Here is a 23,334-nt window from a genome sequence, read left to right as displayed (position 1 = left end):
TTCTAATCATAGTTACATTTCAATTCAAGCATAAATGTTATACTCCCAAATGCCTATGAGACCACATTTACTTGAGCTCATCCGAATAATAAAAATTAGATATATTTTTTTTATTCTTGATCACCATTTCCTGCATATATGAACAAGCACCAAGAACAGAAAGAAAGGCCACAACCATTCTCTAGCTGTCATGTGTAATGCACTAAAACCATAGCTCCCTATCCACAACTCGGCCCCACAGGCCTTTCCACGATTTACCCCAGATACTTCACATCCCTGGTTCAGTCCACTGATGACACATTGATCCCTGTATTCTACATCGTTCCAATTCACTCCATACTATGCATGCCTTTCACCCTCCTGCATGTTCAGGCTCCAATCACTCAAAATCTTTTTTGCTCAATCCTTCCATCTCCAATTTGGATTCCCCGTTCTCCTTGCTCCCTTCGCTTCTGACATATATATCCTCTTTTTCAACCTCTCCTCACTCATTCTCACTACTTTTCCAGACCGTTTCAGCACACCCTCTTCAGCTCTCTCAACCATGCTCTTCTTATTATCACACCTCTCTTACCCTTTTCCTCAAACATTTCATTACCAACACAGCCATCCTCCTTTACACTTTCTTAACTACAGTCCATGCCTCACATCCATATAATAATGTTATGACTACTATTACCCTCAAACACACCCATTTTTGCCCTCCCAGATAGCAATCTCTCTTTAAACACATTCTACAGTGTTCCCTGAACCTTTACCCCATCACCCATCCTAAGACACACTTCCACTTCTATGTTTCCATTCACTGCCATGGCCACTCCCAGATATCTAAAACACCTCACTTCCTCCAATTTTTCTCCATTCAAACTCACACGCCAAGTAACCTGTCCCTCAACTCTGCTAAACATAATAACCTTGCTTTTATTCACATTTACTCTCAATTTCCTTCTTTCACACATCCTACCAAACTTTGTCAATAACTAATGCAGGTTTACACTCGAATCTGCCATCAGTGCTGTATCATCAGCAAACAACAATTTACTCACTTCCCAGGCCCTCTCATCCCCTACAGACTGCATACTCCATCCTCTCTCTAGAACTCTTGCATTTACCTCCTTCACCACCCCATCCATACACAAATTAAACGACCAAGGTGACATCACACATCCCTACCACACATTAACCTTCACTTGGAACCATTCACTCTTCTCTTTTCCAACTAGTACGCATGCATACACCTTTGATAAAAGCTTCCCATACCAAATATTCTTAAGATCTTCTGCAAGGCATCTTTATCGACCCTATCATCTGTTTTCTCCAGATCCATAAATGCCACATACAAGTCCATCCATCTCTGTAAGAATTTCTCATACACATTTTTCAATGCAAACACCTCATCCGCACATCATTCTACCACTTCTGTAATGACATTGTTCCTTTCTGGTCTGATGCTCTGTACATGCCTTCACTGTCAATCACTTCCCATCCCATACTACTTACCAAGTACACTCAACAAGCTTATACCTCTGGAGTTTGAATACTCACCTTTATCCCCCTACCCTTTATACAATGGCACTATATTCATTAGTGTCTCAGCATGATATGGTTAAGAACAGCAATTCACATAAAAATGTAAGTCTCAATTTCTGAAAATGCATGAACATGTAGACTACTTTGGAAATACAGTGCTTACCAAGAATGACACCCTCTGATTCTGTCTGAAGATAACAAGACACACAGTAACTAATTACCTTGATAATCTGTGACCTTATACCCAACACCTCCTGGGACAGGTACTCTCACATGATATTCGCGTGGCCTGGCCAGAGGGTTGTACAGAGTCACAATGAATCCTGATGATTTTTCTGATGGGGGGCAGGAAGATATATTCATAAGTGGACAAAACACTGGGTCTGCAGTTGCCTCCATCAGAGTTGTCTGCTGTAGTTTTCTGAAGGCATGGAAAGACATTTTACCACTTTATGCCTCTTAAGTAATACTGAGGGATATATGAAATGTAGCACATCCTTGATTTAAACATATTACTTGGAAACATGAAACTGACTACCACATTTCAATCATATCAACCAAGCATTTGGTATGGAAGTAAGGTAAATTATAGGGTTTATTTTCATAGTTGATATCCTGTCGCTTACTTCACAAGGACCAACCCCTAAGGGTGGATGAGCAGCAGGGTTGACTATGGACTGAATGCCTCAACCAGGATATGAACCTATGCACTCAACCCCTACAACCGCAATTATATGTAGTCCACTTTGTACTGGACCAGGCCGTTTCAAAGGTGATTCATGTAACTGTGTTTTTTCTCTTTATTTCTGAATGCTAATTCATCATTTCATGCATACTTTTTTCACAGATGGAATTTCCAGACCATGCCTGCCATTTAAGGGTTAAGGGATAGGCCTTAATATAGATTTTTCTTATCACTTCTTACTATTTCAGCCATCATTGGATACTTGAAAGGCTGGTAAGTCTTACTCACATACAAGGGCCTACCAACAGGAAAATTAAGCTTGAAGTGAACATTACTTTTAAATATTTACTGTCAGTGTTTGACTTTTGGGGACCACCCTCTGCAATATATAAACACTTAAAGGGTTTAATCTTACAACAATCTAATTAACTGTGATGTAAATATATTACCTCTTAAAGCACTTCCTTTGAATATACTCTTTCTATACATAACTCTTCCCACCCACTGCCAGGTCATTCCTCACTTTCTCTAACAGCACCTGTTTTCAAGATACTGTTTCTAAACATAACCCTTCCCACCTACTGCCTGGTCGTTCCTCACAGTCACTACCTGACCACATCTCTCACCTACTATCTGGCCACTCATATCAATTTGTTTTTATCACATTTGCATCCACTACTTTGCAAACTCTTCCATACACTACCGAATCAATGTCTTACTCTCTACCCACCTGTATGTTTCTTTTATCATTGCAAATGATTCAGTAACCCCTTGTGCAAGCCGTTCTGAGTAGTCATCAGTCACATGTTGCTTAGCAGTGCCTGATACAGCATCATGGTGCTGAAGAACTCCCATTGCTTCCTTCAACTTTTCTAGGCGAGGATCTTGACCCAGTCCCATCAATGATGCCACCTGCTTTACAGCCTACAAAAGAGAGAAATGTTATGATGTTGAACATTATGATGTGTACAAGCTTTATGTAATTCCAAAAACTGGAAAATAATAAAGACTTCTTATATACAGTAAATGAAATAAGGATACAGTTTAATTTGTCAATAAGACATTTTGAATATAATTCTATTTTGTTCAACACTCTTTAGTGTCTTGAAATCTCCAATTATGGACAAAAACCCCCTCTGAGGCAAGGTCTTAAAAAAGGCTTAATGACAGAACTAAAGACACAGAAGGGAGGACAGCAGAGGAAAAATAATGTAAGAGTTTTCAAAGTAGAAAATGTGCCTTTAAGAAAAAGCAGGTCATAGCTGTTTGTAAAAATATGAGAAAGTAAAAAGTTTTAAACCTTAGCAGAGAAGAAAAAGAAATGGACATCACATGGGACACCAATGAATTGCCAAAATGCAATATAAGGGATAATTGGGTAGTATTCTTTCTACCCTATCCCTAGAGATAAGAACACAATAACATAAATTATTGCATATATAACATAAACAACACTAAATATGAAAAATGAAACCGCCAAAAGACAGACATATGACTGTATTTGCTTTTGAAAGGCATTCTCAATTGCAGTATATCACTTTCACTTGACCTGGATGTTAATTACTTACTTTCCTTACACCAATTTATGTGCAGAATGAATTCATGCAGTCACTGATACTCCTATACATTTTATTCAGAAGTTCAAGAGAGGAAATATTTTTATGTGAAAAAACCTAGTTAGCAAAATTCGGTTAGAATTATGATTAAAACCAAAATTAGGCAAGCTAAACTAACTTAAACCTTTTGCTGTGGCTGGGGCAAATACTCTGATAATTTTCATTTTTTTCACTTCAATGCAGCTGGGGTGCATATGACAGTATTTTTTTTTCTGTCCCCAACAAGTTTAATGCTGAATTTTTCAGATGTTTCAGTATATGAAATAGTAGACATTTCTAAAAATAATTTTTACAAACAGGCCAAGGTACTTATTTTTCTCTTATTAATTTGTGTTCCTTTATCTATCACTCATAATAAAAATGCCCCTTGGGCTGTCAAATCTCCTTAAATACTGAGTTCCAAACTGATGATTTCTTCTTGAATTACTGCCTTCTTTACACAGCTTAGTTTGGAAACTAACATATACAGTGATGTAAAATGATATTCAATTCACGCTTTTCTCTGCATCACTTTAAATATCTATTTTTGTATCACCTTCATTTCATAATGATGACCCACATGAGGCTGCAAAATATGATACACTTTCCAAACATGGATGTTTCAAGGCAGCTCCTTGTTGATGGAAACATTCATATCTTTTAAGTTTATCTGCAACTGAAAAGAATGAAGAGTAATAATTTCTTAGTGAGCTTACCTGCAAGAAGTTGTTTGTCTGCCTGACATAGCCTTTAAGTGTTGGTCTAGATGTGAAATAGCCGGTCCAATAGGAGTGATTACCAGATGCATAAGGAAAGAAATCATCTGTCTTGGTTGGCCAAGTTATATTAGCATCATGCAAGGTCTTCAGATAGCAAGATGGAGTGGAGTAAAACACATTGACTTTTGAACCATTTGCCTGTTGCTCATTGACATACCTGTGGATGACAAGTTAGCATTACTTTAGTTAGAATCTTAAGTGAAGCACAGTTTAGTGTATATGATAAAACTGTATCTACACAGAAATGCACAAGAGTACACTTGGATTATTCTCTCACCTTTAGTAACTACTTCTATAGAATCATAATAATCAAATGGAGAGGATCTAGAGAAAGATAAATAAGATTGTGCCAGGTTTTAATTAGCTGAGCAGTGATGAAAGGTCAAGGGTTATATAAATCAGTTAGATGACTTCAACTGTAAACAGTTCTTCATGATGTTAATGCACAGTACAGAGTAACTAAATGCCATGACATGAAGCACAGTAAGATGTTTGTTACAAAAGATCTGAAGAAGTACTATTTTAGTGCAAGGGTGGTGAATGGACTAAATTAGTAATGAAGCTCTGAATGGCAACAATATGCAAATATCTAAAAGGCTACTTGATGATAAAGAAAATTCAAAAGGTGGGTGCCCCACATATGTAGAAACACTCCCCATACTGTACATTTACATATTCAAATAGTTAATTATATCAAGCCATACAATAAGCATCATACAAACCACTCATTCAAAACTCTTTTTCTTGTGTTCTGTGTATTGTTTGCAGTAATTCATTCCATTACAGTAAAACCAGAAATTTCCTTAGTCAAACAGCATAACAAAATCATGCATTACATAAAAGAAGTTGAAGTACAATGACTTATGTACACGTCTGAAAAACTTAACATTCATGATAAGCATCTGACTGTATCTTCCCTAAAGGTTTTGTGTTACAAAAGAAATGTAAGCTTGGATCATTAAACTGATTAATTATATACAGTTATTAAGCAGCATTTCCTTGCATTCAAAATAGGACAGTACTGTACATGCAGAACCTCTCTTAACCATTCAAATATTGGCCACCTTTATTTTGTATCACACTCATAACATTTGCTGAATCACTCTACTTGATGATTTCCTCACCAAGCCACCGAAGCAGCTGACACAGCTTGTAGTCTGATATGTGAAGAATGGAGAAAATAACCAGTGTAGGAGAAAATGATAAAAAATAAGAACAGGGATACAATACAAAAAAAATCACATTTGAAGAATAGCTTATGGTTCAGGAATGACTAACTTCAACCAACACCAAAGAAAACTGGAATGCAAATGAAGTAAAAAAAAACTGAACTAGTAATGAAAGAAATCTGATCATGGTTCTCATGTAAAACTGGAAACAAATCCTGAAAGAGAATTCACTTCATTCATGAAACTTAATTAAACTGCAAAATTATTTTGGAAAAGACTTCACATAATTCATTAAACCTAAGTATTTTATTCATCAAAGTATTCAAGTAACTCTTGCATAGTGCAAAGCCTCAGTATAGAACGAAACTGGCTTAAACTGAGGTGTTTCAATAAAAATACTCTTAAGAATTTTCTAATGGTATTTATGTTAATCACTATCATCTGATGAGTCTCACTTGAAAATGCTTGAAGTAATGGACACCAGCTCCTTTTGTTAAACACTCTTCTCTAATGAGTCTCCATTGAAAACTCTCAAATTAACAGTACACTCAATCTGACCTCACCTATTTAGTTTTAAGCATATCAGTAGTAATCATATTTCATATCATTTGATTATTTTCACACTACAAAACCTGTAAACTCACCTGATTAGCTTGTCCAAATTCTTGTACCAAGCATGGGCATTAAGGTAGTGAAAGTCCATACCCATTGTCATGACAATATTGTTGGTGACATATGCTTTGGCTTGGTCCTTTGCAACCTTCAGGAAGCTCTCAACCTAAGAATCATTTGCACTTAACCTTAAGAATTCCATGTACCACAAGAATTTAAGTCTAATAATGCTGCATTATCTTTAACTTCATAATTCAAAGCTTCTAGTTAATTATGTGAAAGTGGTCTGACATCACTCTTAATTACGTTTTCCTGATCATTATTTAATAAAAGTATTCAGTAATAGACAACATGAAGTGACATTCTTGTGATTATATTTCAGAAATAAAGTCTGCTTCTTTCCCTCTTTCTTTCTTTCCACAAACAAACTTTAACCTCAAGCACTCCTTATCACAATATTCCTTACCTTACAAATCCCATGGCAACTGAATTGTTCTGATCACTGCAGCAAACTAAATGACATTCCTTACCTGGTAAGTTTGTCCATGATCTTATAAATCATATTATAAGACTTTATTTACAGTCCCTTCCAGCAAGTCGTGATGCTGCCTTAAGTTCAGTAAACTTCTGAAAATTCTGCCTGATATGTACAGCTTTCAAGAAGTTACTCATAATATTCAAACAACCAGTAACAACAAATGTCATACAAGCTTACACAAAATGATAGTAAATGGGCAAATCTTACAGAACACAATGCATATTTGGTTCAACTTAAATCAGCCTTCAACAATTGCTGTTTACCATGTCCCATGCCCATTTAGGTATGAGATCTGAAGAGTTCCCACCCACATTTATGGGCCAAATTAACAAAACAATGAGATCAAAAACAAAAATGAGTCAAAATATAATATGTCTAACATTTCTGACATATCAGAAAAAAGGGAATATGAATAAGAAAGCCATGCCTACTATCAGCTGGCAAGGAATAGAAGGAAAAGTATGCATGCTTTGGTGGTTGCAGGAGGAGTGAGACTTGGTGGAGGTGCATATGGCACCCCAGTGACTCCCATAAATAAGTATTTCACTTGCATTTTTGATGCATATATATAAAATTTTCATGATTTATAAAGCATAGACATATGTGGTCAGTTTTTTTTAAGTATTTCTTAAATACATTCTTCAAAGCAAACACCTGATCCACACACCCTCTGCCACTTCTGAAACCACACTGCTCTTCCCCAATCTGATACTCTCTGTACATGCCTTTACTCTTTCAATCAATACCCTCCCATATAATTTCCCAGGAATACTCAACAAACTTATATCACTGTAATTTGAACACTCACCTTTATCCCTTTGCCTTTGTACAATGGCACTTTACATGCATTCTGCCAATCCTCAGGCACTTCACCAAACCATACAACATTGAATATCCTTACCAACCAGTCAACAACAGAGTCACCCCCCTTTTTCAATAAATTCCACTGCAATACCATCCAAACCCACTGCCTTTCTGGCTTTCATCTTCTGCAAAGCTTCTACTACCTCTTCTCTGTTTACCAAACCATTTCCCCTGACCCTCTCACTTCGCACTCCACCTCGACCAAAACACCTTATATCCTCTCCTCTAGTTTATACTTTTCCAAAAGAAGGAACTGAGAAGGGGGCCAGGAGAGGATTTCTTCCTCTAAGGCTCAGTCCTCTGTTCTTGATGCTACCTTGCTAACGTGGGGAATGGATGAAGGCAATGATATCCTGCAAAATTTACAAAGCTAATAGAATAAACAGTATATGATCACAAAATTTAAGATATATTCCTGCTGACTTAAACTACTAATTTAAAAAGTGTTGCAGGTAAACAGCCACATATTACTTCAAAGAGAAAAGATTCCTTAATGCTTTAAAGATAATAAGTAAGCAGTAAAAAAAATAATATAATAAACAGTGTAAAAGAGAAGCTACATGAATGTGAAGCTGTGCAAGTGAAGAGCCACAGAATCTGCCACTTCTTGAATACTCAAGAAAAAAAATCTGATGAAGACTTACATGGGTGAGAAATTATGCACCTTTTATTTTCCTACCTGATAAGTCTGTCTAGGTTCTTATACCACATATCAGCGCTCTGGTAGTTAAAATCTTCACCCATAGTCATGATGATGTGGTTGGTGGCATAACCTTGAGCCTGGTTCCAAGATGCATTCAGGAAATCTTCTACCTGGCAGAACAAATCATCACACAAAGACTTAGAAGACTCTGAATTTCTTAACAGTTTGAAGGAACATCCTTAAAAAAGTTAAAAGAAAAAAATATTTTTTGTTGTCTACATCAATTTTGCCAACTCTGCAAAAAAAGTCAGCCACAAGAAAAGTAACCAATTTTCAGTTAAAGAAAAAGGAAAGATAAGGATAATATTCAGAGGGCTGACAAATTAATATTCCATGTCCATGTGTGATGATGTGTTAAAAGCACAAGTGACTTACCTTTATAAGTGCCTCACCTTTAAGGATAAGTAAGAGGTCCTGGGAGTTAAGAACTTGTTTTAGCAACCTTAATGAGCTTTCATTAGCAAGTTTATCTGCATATTTACCTTTCTTATCTATTCATCTACCAATCAAACTATCTGTCTGTCAATATATCTAACAATTATTATCTTTCAGTGTAGATAAGATACACACAGCCATGCAAATCATCAGTACACCTCCTCCATACCCACAAGTCACACACTTATATAAAAGCCTCTTACTTTTCCCCTTTGCACACCATGTTGACTTATCAAGTGAGAGCAACAACTCCATTCATCACACCATCTTTATACACATTTTGCATTTTCATCTGATCCCAGTTTATATCTTTAGCATCCACATCTGAAATATCCCTGGTCCTAATCATTTATCTAATTGCATTTATCTCTCTTTTACACTCTACCCTTCCCCTTGTTTCTTTTACTGTAATACTGTATATTTTCTAAACCAACCTGTATTCTGCCATATACTCTACATGACCCCACTATCATAAAAGATTTCATCCACCCTTTTTTCATATGAATTTTTTCACACCATATATCCTTTTCACATCTTCATTCTGTACTTTATCCACCACATTCAAACTACAGTACTTGAGAACTTCATTTCAACTGCTGTTATTTTTTTTTCTTACCTATTCTAGCCTGTAGACACTGATTTTAGACATGTATATGTATTTCATCCCATAACTATTTACTTATATTATCAACACTTTTTTCTTTTAAGTAGTTTTTACCTCTCATTCCTGTGAACTTACTTTATAATTTCTTGTACTGTATAATTTTTTATTTTTCTTCTTTGTTTTATTTTACCTAGAAAAAGTGAATTTTTGCAAGAGGTTCTTAAAAGTAAAAGTGGCATGTTTGACCAGAAAAGCTGATCCTGGTGTCCCCTAGGATGTGTTGTGTTGAGCCAAGCAGGATGGTGGGCTCTGAAATCTTCTCAAAGACAGGTGTTGTTGTGCTTGTTAGGTTATGCAATAGAGGAGTGTAAAAAAAATACCCATTCATACTATATGGGGAAGAAGTTTTACACTTGTGGGGTCTCCATCTCTGGAACACTCTCTACTGTTATACAAACTCTTAAATTTATGTATGCTGTCTGCATAACCATGTCCTTAGTCAATCTGTTCCAATCATCCACCACTCTTAAACTATTAAAGAATTTCTTTATATCTTTCTTTACTTCATTTCATGTTATGTTCTTACATCTCTCAAAGTACTGTTTGCTGTTCACTTCGCCAATCTCCTTTACAATCTTAGAGGTTGTGATCAGGTCACTCTTCAATCTTCTCTCTTCCAAGTGGGTATATTTAAAGCCTCCAGCCTTACCCTACTGCTTAGCTTTCTCAATTTGGATGCCAACTTTGTTGCCCTCCACTGGACCTTCTCTAAGAGTTCTTCATGCTTTTATAGGTGCTTTGACCAAACCTGAGAAGCATACTCTAGTTTTGGTCTTATTTAAGATATGAATAGCTTGTTAAATATTTCTTTATCCATATATTTGAAAGCTATTCATATATTTGCCTGCAAACGGTTTGTCTCTTTAGCTGATCTAATATGGGACTCTAGTGACAGGTTAGAGTCAGTGGCTATTCCCAAGTCACTCTCACACACAGAATCTTGAAGCTTACTTCCTGTTATGTAATAATCATACTGAAGCTGCCTTTCACTTTGTCCCATCCTCATTACTTTACATTTGCTTGGGTTGAATTTCGTCAATCACATTTCAAACCAAATTTGGAGTCTGTATTGGTCCCTTGTAAGCTGATGCAATCCTCTCTGCTTTCCGCTTCCTGCATGACTTTTGCATCATCAGCAACTACATTCAGGTAGGATCCTACACCTTTAGGTATATCAATAATGTAGATCAAGAACTGAACTGTGTGGCACTCTGCTGGTCACCTTCACTCATTTGAAAAAGACTCCTCAAACATGTGGCCTTTGCCGTCTCCCACTGAGATAATCTATCCAACAAAGGAGTTCCCCCAATTCCTGCTAGCTGAGTGGGTGGATGTGGAGGTAGATAAGTGGTGCTTTTATTGTAGTTAATGTTGTGCAGTTTTATTCACATGGATAATATTTCAAGAGTGATGTCGCTGTTTGTGATCTGTTTTGCCCACTTGAGAAGTAATAATGAATGGGATATTTATTTATATTTATTTTCATTTATTATACTTTGTCACTGTCTCCCGTGTTAGCGAGGTAGTGAAAGGAAACTGACAAAAGAATGGCCCAACCCACCCACATACACATGTATATACATAACTGCCCACACACGCACATATACATACCTATACATTTCAACGTATACATACATATGCATCAACAGACATATACATATATACACATTTACATATTCATAGTTGCTGCCTTCATCCATTCCTGTTGCCACACTGCCACACATGAAATCCCCCCCCCCACACACACACACGTGCGCGCATGCGCGAGGTAGTGCTAGGAAAAAACAACAAAGGCCACATTCGTTCACACTCAGTCTCTAGCTGTCATGTGTAATGCACCGAAACCACAGCTCCCTTTCCACATCTAGGCCACATAAAACTTTCCATCATTTACCCCAGACGCATCACATGCCCTGGTTCAATCCAATGACAGCACGTCGACCACAGTATACCACATCATTCCAATGAATGGGATGTTGTGATATATATATATATATATATATATATATATATATATATATATATATATATATATATATATATATATATATATATATATATTATTAGTCTCCTTGTTCTAGTTGTCTATTCTGTCTTAGAGTTATGTAGTTAAAGAAGCGATGGTGTAAGTCTAGTGTCTTGGAGGAGGGCTATGAGTACATTGTGCTCTTGGAGTTGATTCCAAACTGTCACCACTATTTCCAGTTACATATTATTTATTCTTAAAAATAAGGCACCAAATGACACAAAAGTGGAATTTTCAAGAATTCTTACAATGAATGATATGGAATGCAAACATACGTCTTTTGGGTGATACATCATGAGCAATAAGGACATAAGCATAAGTGTTTTGGATGAACTTATATGTGTCATAGGAATGTCAGTGTTCAAAAGACAGAAAGATGCAAGACAAATCCAATGCTTCAAATGAACCAGGCTTCAAGGAGTAATTGTAAATGTACCCAAATTAGAAAGAAGATAGGATAGGATCACATCTCCCATTTCATAATAGTTTCAGTTATATTAATACTGAACAATGTCAATGCTCTGAAAAGAATCATTCATTTAGTGAACATGAGCTAAAACTCAGAAAAAGAAGTCAGTGCAGTTGTGGGAAAACTTCAATGGTATATGAGGAGTAGACAAATGAAAGAGGCAAAGAAGAAGTAAATACAATGACTTCTGACAAACTTAAGGTGTTGTATGATAAATATAAAAGTTAAAGGATAGGGTTACAAAAGTGAGAAACTCCTTCCCTGTAGTCAAATATACTGTATTTACAAGTATTTACTTATAGATGGACTTTCATGATTGAGTAATCTCTGTTTTAGACAAATGAGAATTGAGTGGATTTTGTGTTTTTGGACTCCCAGAATGCATCTACTATCCCACATAACAGGTAGGCAAAAGAGGGAGACTCCTTCGATTGACAGAAAATAATGGTGAAAGGGAACAGAGGATGCATGTAAGAGAAACCTATAAATGGTTCTGGCTTGCCAGTGGCATGCTAAAGGGGCTACTGCCGTTATTAATTTACATGAAGAACCTCCAAAAAGGAATGGACTCATATATGAATATATTTCCAGATAACTTTAAGATGATTAAGGAATGAGGAGGATTGTATCAATTTACAAAGGGACTTAGAGAAGCTCAACAGCCTCAGCATATGTTTGATATAATGTTTCATAAAGTTCATCCAAAGTATACGCACAGTAATGAAGATGGAACACAGTGAAGGAAGTCCTTGATTTGGTCATTATCTGGCAAGCAAATTATATGAATCTTTGCATAAAAGTAATTTGAGAGTCAACAAAGTACAGAACCCAACCTGTTGCCAGAACACCATATCAGGAGAAGTGTTAAGGAGGCAGACTTCAGCTGGTTAATATTAGAACCACATTTGAGTATATGGAGAACAAAATGTAAAATAAAATATTTACAACTTAATTTAGACCTAACAGAATATAATTCTCAATTTTGCACCTTGCTGAAATAAAACATGATAACCTAATAGAGAAGGTACCAAGGGCAACAAAGATGGGGGTCTGACATAAGACATCTGAGTCACAGGAAGAGGTGAAAGGCTAAAAAGTTACTTATCATGGAAAAGAAAGAGAGAAAATAAGAGGGGAACTTGATCACAGTCTTTAAGTTTCTAAACCAATTCAATAATGTTGACAGAAGAAAGTTCTATGGAGGATGCAAGGAAGGAACCAGATTTGATAAGAAATCAAATATAAAACTTGTAGAAAAAGATGTAAAGTGGATGAACAGAACAACCAGATTTGATAAGAAATTATATAAAAAACTTGTTGAGAATCATGTAAAGAAGTTGATGAGTGAAATAAACTGAGCGATAAAACTGAGAATGTAACAGCATACATACATTTAAAAAGCTGTATGACCTGTGCAAACATTTCAACACTCATAAAAGACAATAATCCTTAAAATTGATACATGTCTATATTGAATCATAAGATGGGAAAACAACAATCAAGGTGACAGTAATGTGATTTAATAAGGAAATGATCATGTTCAGTACCAAATGAAGATCACATATTCAACTAGAAGTTATTACTGATATTAGTACCATTATCATACAGTATTAATGAAAATCAATAATGAGGTGGTGAAAGGCAAGATAGTTTTCCTTGTAACTATGACTGGTGACGGTTGGTTTCCTCACCTTTTCATCAACATTATAGTCGTGGAGTCGTGGATCATCCATAATGGGCTCATCACGACAAAGGATGTCGAAACAGAATCCACGTGGTGGGCTATACCCATTGGGTAACACACCTGTGAAAAGCCATGCTGACCTACCTGGAAAATTAAGTGAAATAGTAGAAATTAAACTCAAGCATTACATGATGGCATTTTCCCGTTAGTGTAACTTATTTGATACATTCATTTTCCATGCTATTATGTGTAAAGACAAGGTCTAGCAGCAATGGTGTACCAGCCCCTTCAGCTCTGATATGCTCAGTAATGTGCTGATAAAAAATATTGAGTTCTGTTTTACCTTTCAATGACCACAATGTTGCATTAATGATTTTGTCATAAGCAGTCTTCTTGCCTGTGAATACATTGTTCCATACCTAAGTTTTCGCTTCCCTTCCACACCATTTCCATGGTCTTGTTGGCCCATCGAGTGCTCTTATCATCATGATCAAGACGACCGAAAAAGAGTCCCTCAAATCCCATTTGTGCAAAAAGACTAGCCTGGTGGGGGTAGATTTCATTAATCAAATAAGCATTCTCAGATGAAAGCTGAGCTAAAATGAGAGGCTAAGGACAGCAACTTTGTCCACCAAGGAGAAGAGAAGAGAAAGGGACGAAGTGAGTACAGGAGACATTGATACAACCTTCAAAACTATCTATCAAAGTTGTAGAAATAAACATACAGAATCCAATAAAGGGACCAAAAAATTAAGCAAGAAATATGATAGGAAAAATACGATGATATTGTTCTTTACTAAGAGAGTGTTAAATGAGTGGAACAAGTTAAAATAATAAACATGAAAGAGCCATTTATGAATACAACCATGTAAAAGAGAAATCAAAGGAGCAAGTTGCAGCCAGCCTATCACCAATCACTAGAACACAACATAAGAGGAATTATAAAGGAGATGAAATCTCCACTGATTAAAATCAAACTGCGTTTTAGTGCATAAACAGAGTAGAAAATTACCTTCAACACATAAATCAATTTTCAGAGTACAAAACACTTGTGTGGTCACCCTGCATGAAGAAACATAGATTTGCTGACATTGAGAGGAGAATGACAGATGTAGACATAATTACAGTTTTTGAGATTGTAAATCAAACTAATGAATTTCGTAGATGTTTTTTATAAAATATATGTAAACACTATAGGACACACCACAGAATGAAGTAAAAATGAGTCTGGAAAGCCATGAAAAAAATTTCTGTACTAAATAGTGGTGCAGTGACTGTATGGAAAAACATGACTCAAGAAACAGTAAAAGCTGAACATTCAAAAAGTAAGAAAAAGCATACGCTAGAAAAGAAAGGTTCTGAGAAACGGCCTTATGAGTTTAAAAAATATACAAAAATATACAAAATATACAAAACATTAGGAAAATTGTAATGGAACACTCAAAACTTCATCAGTTATTCAACAAAATATTCATAACTTGGTTCTGAATTAGGGTGTACAGCACCAGTTTGGTCATCCTACTTAAGAGGGTACATAAGCATCTTGGAGAAGGTCTAGTTGTAACAAAAACTGTTCCAGAAATGAGTTACAGGAAAAAAGTCAGCCATCACTGATATGCCTATATTAAAAGAAGGAAGAATAGCAGGAAACATGATTACTGTAAAACTTTAAAATTCCTAAAATTATTGACACTGTCACTATCAACTAATGTAATTCCTTGAACAAGAAGGAAGCATTCAACTAGAGTACATAACCTAAGCAAAATAAAGAAGAAATACTTACATAATATAGAGAAGTGGATTATTGGAATAATCTACCAAGAGAAATAGTGAATGCAAAGAGTACTATGATGTTCAAAAAATTGTATGACAGAAAAGAGAAGTTGGGGCTCAACTGGTATAAAAGTACTTCCTAGTATGCACAGATAGGTAATCAGACAAAAATATCAACCACATAAAACCATAAAAATGGACATACACTGTCACAAATGTCACAAAAATCCACAATTGCTAACCTGTTCACGAGAATGGCCAAATGGGTCAATCTGCCAAGCTACTGTGGGTCGTGCAGCCTCCCCAAAAGTGTTGTTCAGCTTCCTGAGGAGGTCAAAACCATTCAAGATGATTATTAGCTAAAACAACTTCTTTGCATGCTTATGAATTTTTTAGTTGCATTCCTTCCATTATACTGTTGTCTTACAAAAATTTCCCTCATTCCATTTATATCTACTGCTAACTATACCCATAATGTGGGGAGAAAAACAAAAAAGGGTATTTTGGCAAATAGCCCCAGAAAAAGAGAGCATCACTGAAGTTCTGAACGGGTAAGAAACTTCAAGAGTAAACATGGAGCATAGAAACAAGAAAATTAGATGGCATAGGCACTGTGCAGATAGACAAGCCAGGAAAACTGAATGTAACTCAGGAGTTGATAAGTTATCACAGATAAAAATAAAACAAGATCAAAAGTCACACTTGTTAGATGAGGATACTAAGAAACTGAAGAATGAAATGAAAGATCATCAGTACACACTCAAAGTTCTGTAGGGAACTGCTCAAAGAGTTTACATTGAAAGATAATCAGATCATACAATGAAACTACATAGTAGAAGTGAAGAAAGCAAATTAAGGACAAAGATGAGGAAATAATTACAAGGCTGGAACAAAGAGACATAGGTTATAGGTTGAAGCAAGACCAGAGATCATGGAACATCACCAAAACACTGTTTTGAGAATGTATGATAAGCATTACTTACACAAGGCCAAGAGTCATCTGGTCAATGATGGCATTGTAATGAGCTGCAGCTTCATCATTCATACACCAACCTCCATTGATAAATTCCAGTTGACCCCCAGACACTAAATCCTGCATTATAAATGTGAAATAAGTGCAGGTAAAAGATAAAACAAACTGTTATCAGTGGTGGAAAATTATTTCATATTTGGGTAAATATGATACAGTTTAAGCTTGACAAATGTAATGCATTACCTGTGTCTAAAACACTATCTATAGTAGTCTTGAGCCATGTATTAGCAGGATTATTAATCAAGTGGTTTTTTTTTTTTTTTTTTTTTTATACTTTGTCGCTGTCTCCCGCGTTTGCGAGGTAGCGCAAGGAAACAGACGAAAGAAATGGCCCAACCCCCCCCCCCATACACATGTACATACACACGTCCAGACACGCAAATATACATACCTACACAGCTTTCCATGGTTTACCCCAGACGCTTCACATGCCTTGCTTCAATCCACTGACAGCACGTCAACCCCTGTATACCACATGACTCCAATTCACTCTATTTCTTGCCCTCCTTTCACCCTCCTGCATGTTCAGGCCCCGATCACACAAAATCTTTTTCACTCCATCTTTCCACCTCCAATTTGGTCTCCCTCTTCTCCTCGTTCCCTCCACCTCCACCTCCGACACTCATTCTCTCCATGTGCCCAAACCATTTCAAAACACCCTCTTCTGCTCTCTCGACCACGCTCTTTTTATTTCCACACATCTCTCTTACCCTTACGTTACTTACTCGATCAAACCACCTCACACCACACATTGTCCTCAAACATCTCATTTCCAGCACATCCATCCTCCTGCGCACATCTCTATCCATAGCCCACGCCTCGCAACCATACAGCATTGTTGGAACCACTATTCCCTCAAACATACCCATTTTTGATTTCCGAGATAATGTTCTCGACTTCCACACATTTTTCAAGGCTCCCAAAATTTTCGCCCCCTCCCCCACCCTATGATCCACTTCCGCTTCCATGGTTCCATCCGCTGACAGATCCACTCCCAGATATCTAAAACACTTCACTTCCTCCAGTTTTTCTCCATTCAAACTCACCTCCCAATTGACTTGACCCTCACCCCTACTGTACCTAATAACCTTGCTCTTATTCACATTTACTCTCAACTTTCTTCTTCCACACACTTTACCAAACTCAGTCACCAGCTTCTGCAGTTTCTCACATGAATCAGCCACCAGCGCTGTATCATCAGCGAACAACATTGTTGTTAGAAGCAGTGAAAAGTTTTTATCGAGGATGTAAGGCATGTGTACGTGTAGGAAGAGAGGAAAGTGATTGGTTCTCAGTGAATGTAGGTTTGCGGCAGGGGTGTGTGATGTCTCCATGGTTGTTTAATTTGTTTATGGATGGGGTTGTAAAGGAGGTAAATGCAAGAGTCCTGGAAAGAGGGGCAAGTATGAAGTCTGTTGGGGATGAGAGAGCTTGGGAAGTGAGTCAATTGTTGTTCGCTGATGATACAGCGCTGGTGGCTGATTCATGTGAGAAACTGCAGAAGCTGGTGACTGAGTTTGGTAATCAAGAGGTATCTGCAGCATTATGTAAAAGTGACCCTCCTGTACCTTAGAGCTTCTAGAATATAATCCTTTGAACATGGCTCTTAAAATGTCATCTTACCCTGAACCCAGTGAATACCACCCTTCATGTTCTGATGCCACAAAATTATGACATTTTAGTAACACTTCACAAGTAACATCCAACCATACACTGGTTTTCGTGCAATTCTGCTGGAGGTATAGTATGTTTTATGTAGCTCATTTCTTAACTGTGGAATTTATTCAATCTATATCGTAAGATTAGCAACACTGGTTGCAGTATAAATAGTGCCTCCATCCTTAGTACACATATGTCTGATTCACTGATAATTTATGAGTTTAAAGTTACTATGGTTACTATGGCAGGGATGATGGCAAAGAAAATTACATCCCTAGAATCAGAACTAGTGAGCTAGTAGACCTGGTGTCATGTGCAACTAGCATGCAGTTACTGTTGAGTGTAAAAAAGTTTGTACAGAATGTACTTAGTTGTGCAAAACCACTGTATTTCCCTTCTTATCTATAGTTGTACCCTTACGGTACATTATGTATAAAGTGATGGACACTACCACAAAAATAGAGCTGAAGCTTCTTTTTCAAAAGTTTTTATGAGTAAACTCATGCAAGTGATTACAACAATTGTGTCTAGAATTCTATTGACTGCACCATTGCTGGAATATTTACTACTTGTCAACATGTTGAACAACAGAGGTTAACATATGTTGTCTTCTGTTACACATATCTTTCATTCCTATCTTCATGCTCTGTCCTTTCCCTCACATTCTAAACCTGATGTACCGATGACTTACTCCTCAAACCGGCACTCTTATTTAACCCTTGCCCTCTTGCTTTATTCTTATCCTCTTCTGTCCTTGCCTTCATATTTCACACTGTTCCTTCTCCTCTACCACTGCCCTCCCCTTCCACCCCTTCATTTCTCTTCCACCTTAGCCCTCTTGCTCTTTCCTTCCCCTTCTCCATCCTGACACTGTTGCTCCATCCTGGTCATCCTGATCTGTTGTTATTCTCCTCCAGCCCATCCTCTCCCAATGACTTCTTCATCCATCCCAGCACTCTTGTTCCAACCTTTTCCTTCTACTCCATCTTTGCTCTCTTGCTCCACACTGCTCTTCTGCTTTATCCTGCCCTAATGCAACAACCCTTTCTCTCTTTTCGAGCCTGTACTACCTCTCATCCTCTATTCTACCTCTCTCTTGCCTCCTACACTGTCCCTTGCAACATTCTATACCACTTGCATTTCACTGAACTCTTTTCTTTTAACTTTACCATTTCTTCTCCACTCCACCCCTTCCCTACTTCTTTTTCCTATTCCTGCTGTTCCTTTTCCAAATCTTAGTACCCTGTTTACCTTCACTGCCATCTGTATTTCTTCAGGCTGGTTATCCCACCATCGGAAGAAGAAAGCAGACTCCACATAGATGAACTTCTTCAGTGGATCCTTAATGAGTTCTTGTACCACTGAGTCAAGCACATACTGCACACCTGCCATCTGAATGCCATTCTTTGCTGTATAGCATGATTTGAAGTGTATTAGAAGCAGAAGTCTATCTAAGTAGGATAACTTTGCTTAAAAAGACAAGAGTTTACCATGAGTCAAGTTATTTTCTTAAGATGAAAGTGTGAGTGTATATAAGAATAAGAGGTGAAAGTTGCCTACAAATGGGAGATAAGTGAACCCAATCATGAATCTCAGGAGATCGAATTGGTATATACAGTAGACTGTAGATTTAATGTGGTAAAGGAATAAAACCATTATTGGGAAAAAATAGTTCCTTGTGATAATGCTAAACAAGCAACTTAGGGCCTATAACCTATCTGCAAACAGTGGTAAAGGACAAAAGAAAAAAAAATCGATGTCCCAGTTGAACCACTTTACATACATAATTTACTTTCATTATGATTTTGATGTAACAATAAACTCATGTTCTCAAAATTATCAAACTCTAATACCCCAGAAAATCCCTAAACAACCAAAGTTACCAATTTTATACAGCTATATTTCTGAACAAAAAGAGTCGTACATACAGCCATAGTAGTACTGATCAACTGTCTTGAGCCAACCAACATCATCATGTGTGTGACAAACCAGATGTACATTAAGCATATCTGGCTTTCCAGGGTTGCAGGACTGGAAAAAACAAAATCTTTATCATATGTTAAGCAAAATGTACATATACGTTAATAATGAATATTTTTCATTATCTATATTTAGTAGGAAAACTTGGTGAAAATGACAGTAGATTAGAAAGGATGGTGAGTGGTGGGATAAAGAAGTAAAGTTGTTAGTGAAAGAGAAAAGGGAGACATTTGGATGATACTTGCAAAGGAGTGGAAATGACTGGGGGACGTTTGAAAGAGAGGCAGGAGGTCAAGAGAAAGGTGCAAGGGTTGAAAAAGAGGGCAAATGAGAGTTGGGGTGAGAGAGTATCATTAAACTTTACGGAGAATAAAAGGATGTTTTGGAAGGAGGTAAATAACATGTGTAAGACTAGAGAGCAAATGAGAACACCACTGAAGGGGGCAAGTGGAGAAGCATTAACAAATAGTGATGAAGTGAGATGGAGTGAGTATTTTGAAGGTTTGTTAAATGTGTTTGATGATAGAGTGGCAGATATAGGGTATTTTGGTCAGAGTGGTGTGCATAGTGAAAAGGTCAGTGAGAATGGTTTGGCTAAGAGAGATGATGTAATGAAAGCTTTGCGGAAGATGAAATCCGGCAAGGCAACGGGTTTGGATGGTATTGCAGTGGAATTTATTAAAAAGAATAGGGGTGACTGTGTTTTTGATTGGTTGGTAAGGATATTCAATGTATGTATGGACCATGAAGTGCCTGAGGATTGGCAGAATGCATGGAAAGTGCCACTTACAAAGGCACGACGTTAGTGGCAAATTCGAGTTTGAAACTGCAGAAGCTGGTGTCTGAGTTTGGGAGAGTATGTGAAAGAAGTTGACTATATGTTTATAAAAGTAAGGTTATAAACAATAGACCATCTGTTGTGTTGTTTCAAGGCTACTTAAGGTAAGTTCCAGACATTCAACCTGAAACTCCTCAAGGTAGGGCACTTGACCCTACCATAACGTTTAATTTACTAATAAAGGTCTCAAATAATCATGCCCAGAAAGTAATATGAATAACAGGTAGGTATGCTGATGACACTTTCGTACATCAAAACCATATAATAAAATACAAACTTGTAAAATTTCACAGACAAACTAAGAAGGTCGTACCGTTTCTTCACAGAAAACCAAGTTTTCATCAGAACAATTGGTAATCGTGAAAAGAGGCTACTGAAGCTGAAAACTCATAATCTATATCTATTCCTCTAAATGTATTGGTTTATGAGTCCCGTGTTGAGGCTGGTGATAAAAACCAAGTCAAAAGGATACATCCGTAATTATGGAAGATGTTGAAATGTCAATGTTCTTGACGTAAAAGGTCTCCGAGTTATAATAGATCAACTTTGATCATGCATAACAATAGAGGCACTGATCATTCATAAAAGTTTTAAAAGCGGAAAGAACTACGTTATCTGGAGTTTAAGATCAAAGAATTTTAAATAATTCTCAACATGGTAATGACGCTTGTGTGGGGATCCAGATTATCAAGGATCCTTAGAATTCACACGCCAATATTGATCCATATAACAGCCAGTCATAGAATGATGTTTGGATTACATCATTATACAAAATTTGGACACCACCCTGACTGGCTTGATACCTCATCAAACCTTCCTTTCCACTATATAAAGTTTTTGCGAATAATTCTCATCGACGCGCTGTCAAAACTAGTGCTCTCGATCATGTACAATAATCTCCAGACCGAAAACACAACGCACATAATCACTCGTGATAGCCGTCAACTCTGCCACTAGGAGGGATGAAAGTGCTGCCACTGTTGTAATAGTCTTTAATGCTGTTGTAAGTTGGCAATCTGTCCCACAAACGGAACTGTTCGCTTGCCTGATGGCTCTAAAGTTTGCCGAGAACCCAACATAGGAAGCGAAACTATTCAGTGTAGAACTGACAAGCTAAGTCCAGATATGCATTAATAGATTCATGTTCCATTATATTAATAAATATCAAGTAATACTTGAATGGAGGTAATAAAAAGGTAGACTAAAGAAGTACGTGTTAAATGACGCGGTTACCGGTGTTGGCACTGTACAATGTTGATCATCTGAATATACTACTGTGCGAGAGATAGACATACACTATTAAGCTGTCTTGCATATTAGAGATACTGAGATTTTTACGAATAGATCTCAAGAAACATATGGCATAGCACTTCATTGGTAATAATATCTTACCTATATGAGATTTTGCTTGGAGGACTAAAGCGTAGCATTCTCGATCGCTAACAAAAAAAAATTTGTGAGGTGTGTTTTCCTCTGTGTTTAAAATGTCCTGATGCTTGCAGTAAGGAGCATGAAAACAGTGACAGTATGTCGACTCACCGGGTTGGCAAAGACGTACGAAGTTAGGAGTAAGCAGACACTTGCAGCCCACATTCCGCTCCAGCCACTCGCCGTAAGACCTTCATTCCTACTCATTTTTTCCCTGTACTTTATTTTTTCAATCTCCTGGTAACCAGCGGGACAAAAGAATAGTTACAACGTGCAAATGTACTCTTGCCCACTAGTCCAGGACTGAGCTCCGCGTGTTACGCCCCTTGCATTTATAGGTTGTTGATACTGTTCATTTATTTCGTTGGTCAAACAATTCAGTACATGGACCTTAAACATGTAAGTTAATGGAATGTGAAAGATGCAGTATCTTCCTCATAATTAGGGTTACAGAAAATGGTGGCAGGTTTTTGGAATATACATGCATGAATATAAAGAAATTGAAATAACACTAGTACACAACTGGTAACTCGTAATGTCGGAGATAGTGGGGGGGAGTGTCGTGCTGTGGGAGAGGAGTCCATCGTTGCCGTTTGTTCCCACAGTTGTATCGTGATTTGGATGTGACAATTATACCCTTGTCTCCCAATAAACAAAGGAACGTATCTACTAATCTAACCTTGAATGTACCTGCTTTACTATCGTTGCTTTGGCTGGAATCTTTCTGTAAAACAATAGGACCTCTTGTTGAATCGGTATCATGTTTGTATAGGTTTAAAGTTTTTCTGGGCAAATATTCGCTTATCAGAAAATGATTCATTAAGTGATTTTAATATTCATCCTAAGTCGTCGGGATTAGGTAACGGATAA

General features: G+C 37.1%; 1 protein-coding gene across 2 annotated transcripts in view; it reads right to left on the bottom strand.

Moving 5' to 3' along the window:
- The window catches only part of LOC139760787 (lysosomal alpha-mannosidase-like), a 41,598-nt gene extending 18,818 nt beyond the window's left edge, over window positions 1-22,780 (bottom strand). The window contains exons 1-11 of one of the 2 annotated variants that reach the window (XM_071684385.1): window positions 22,576-22,780; window positions 20,147-20,249; window positions 19,470-19,627; window positions 16,510-16,619; window positions 15,769-15,850; window positions 14,173-14,296; window positions 13,761-13,897; window positions 8,452-8,585; window positions 4,527-4,746; window positions 2,946-3,139; window positions 1,752-1,951 (exon numbers count right to left, since the gene is read on the bottom strand). In XM_071684385.1, the coding sequence (XP_071540486.1) occupies window positions 1,752-1,951; window positions 2,946-3,139; window positions 4,527-4,746; window positions 8,452-8,585; window positions 13,761-13,897; window positions 14,173-14,296; window positions 15,769-15,850; window positions 16,510-16,619; window positions 19,470-19,627; window positions 20,147-20,249; window positions 22,576-22,671 (1,558 nt within the window). In that variant the 5' untranslated portion in view covers window positions 22,672-22,780. Of the gene's footprint in view, window positions 1-1,751; window positions 1,952-2,945; window positions 3,140-4,526; window positions 4,747-6,402; window positions 6,537-8,451; window positions 8,586-13,760; window positions 13,898-14,172; window positions 14,297-15,768; window positions 15,851-16,509; window positions 16,620-19,469; window positions 19,628-20,146; window positions 20,250-22,575 lie in introns of both variants that reach the window. The other variant, XM_071684386.1, reaches the window with a different exon arrangement.
- Between the last annotated feature and the right edge of the window lie 554 nt (window positions 22,781-23,334).

Source organism: Panulirus ornatus, chromosome 38 (assembly GCF_036320965.1).
Source record: "Panulirus ornatus isolate Po-2019 chromosome 38, ASM3632096v1, whole genome shotgun sequence".
Classification (NCBI taxonomy): domain Eukaryota; kingdom Metazoa; phylum Arthropoda; class Malacostraca; order Decapoda; family Palinuridae; genus Panulirus; species Panulirus ornatus.
Note: the sequence above shows the minus strand (reverse complement) of the source record. Positions and strands in the feature narration are given on the sequence as shown.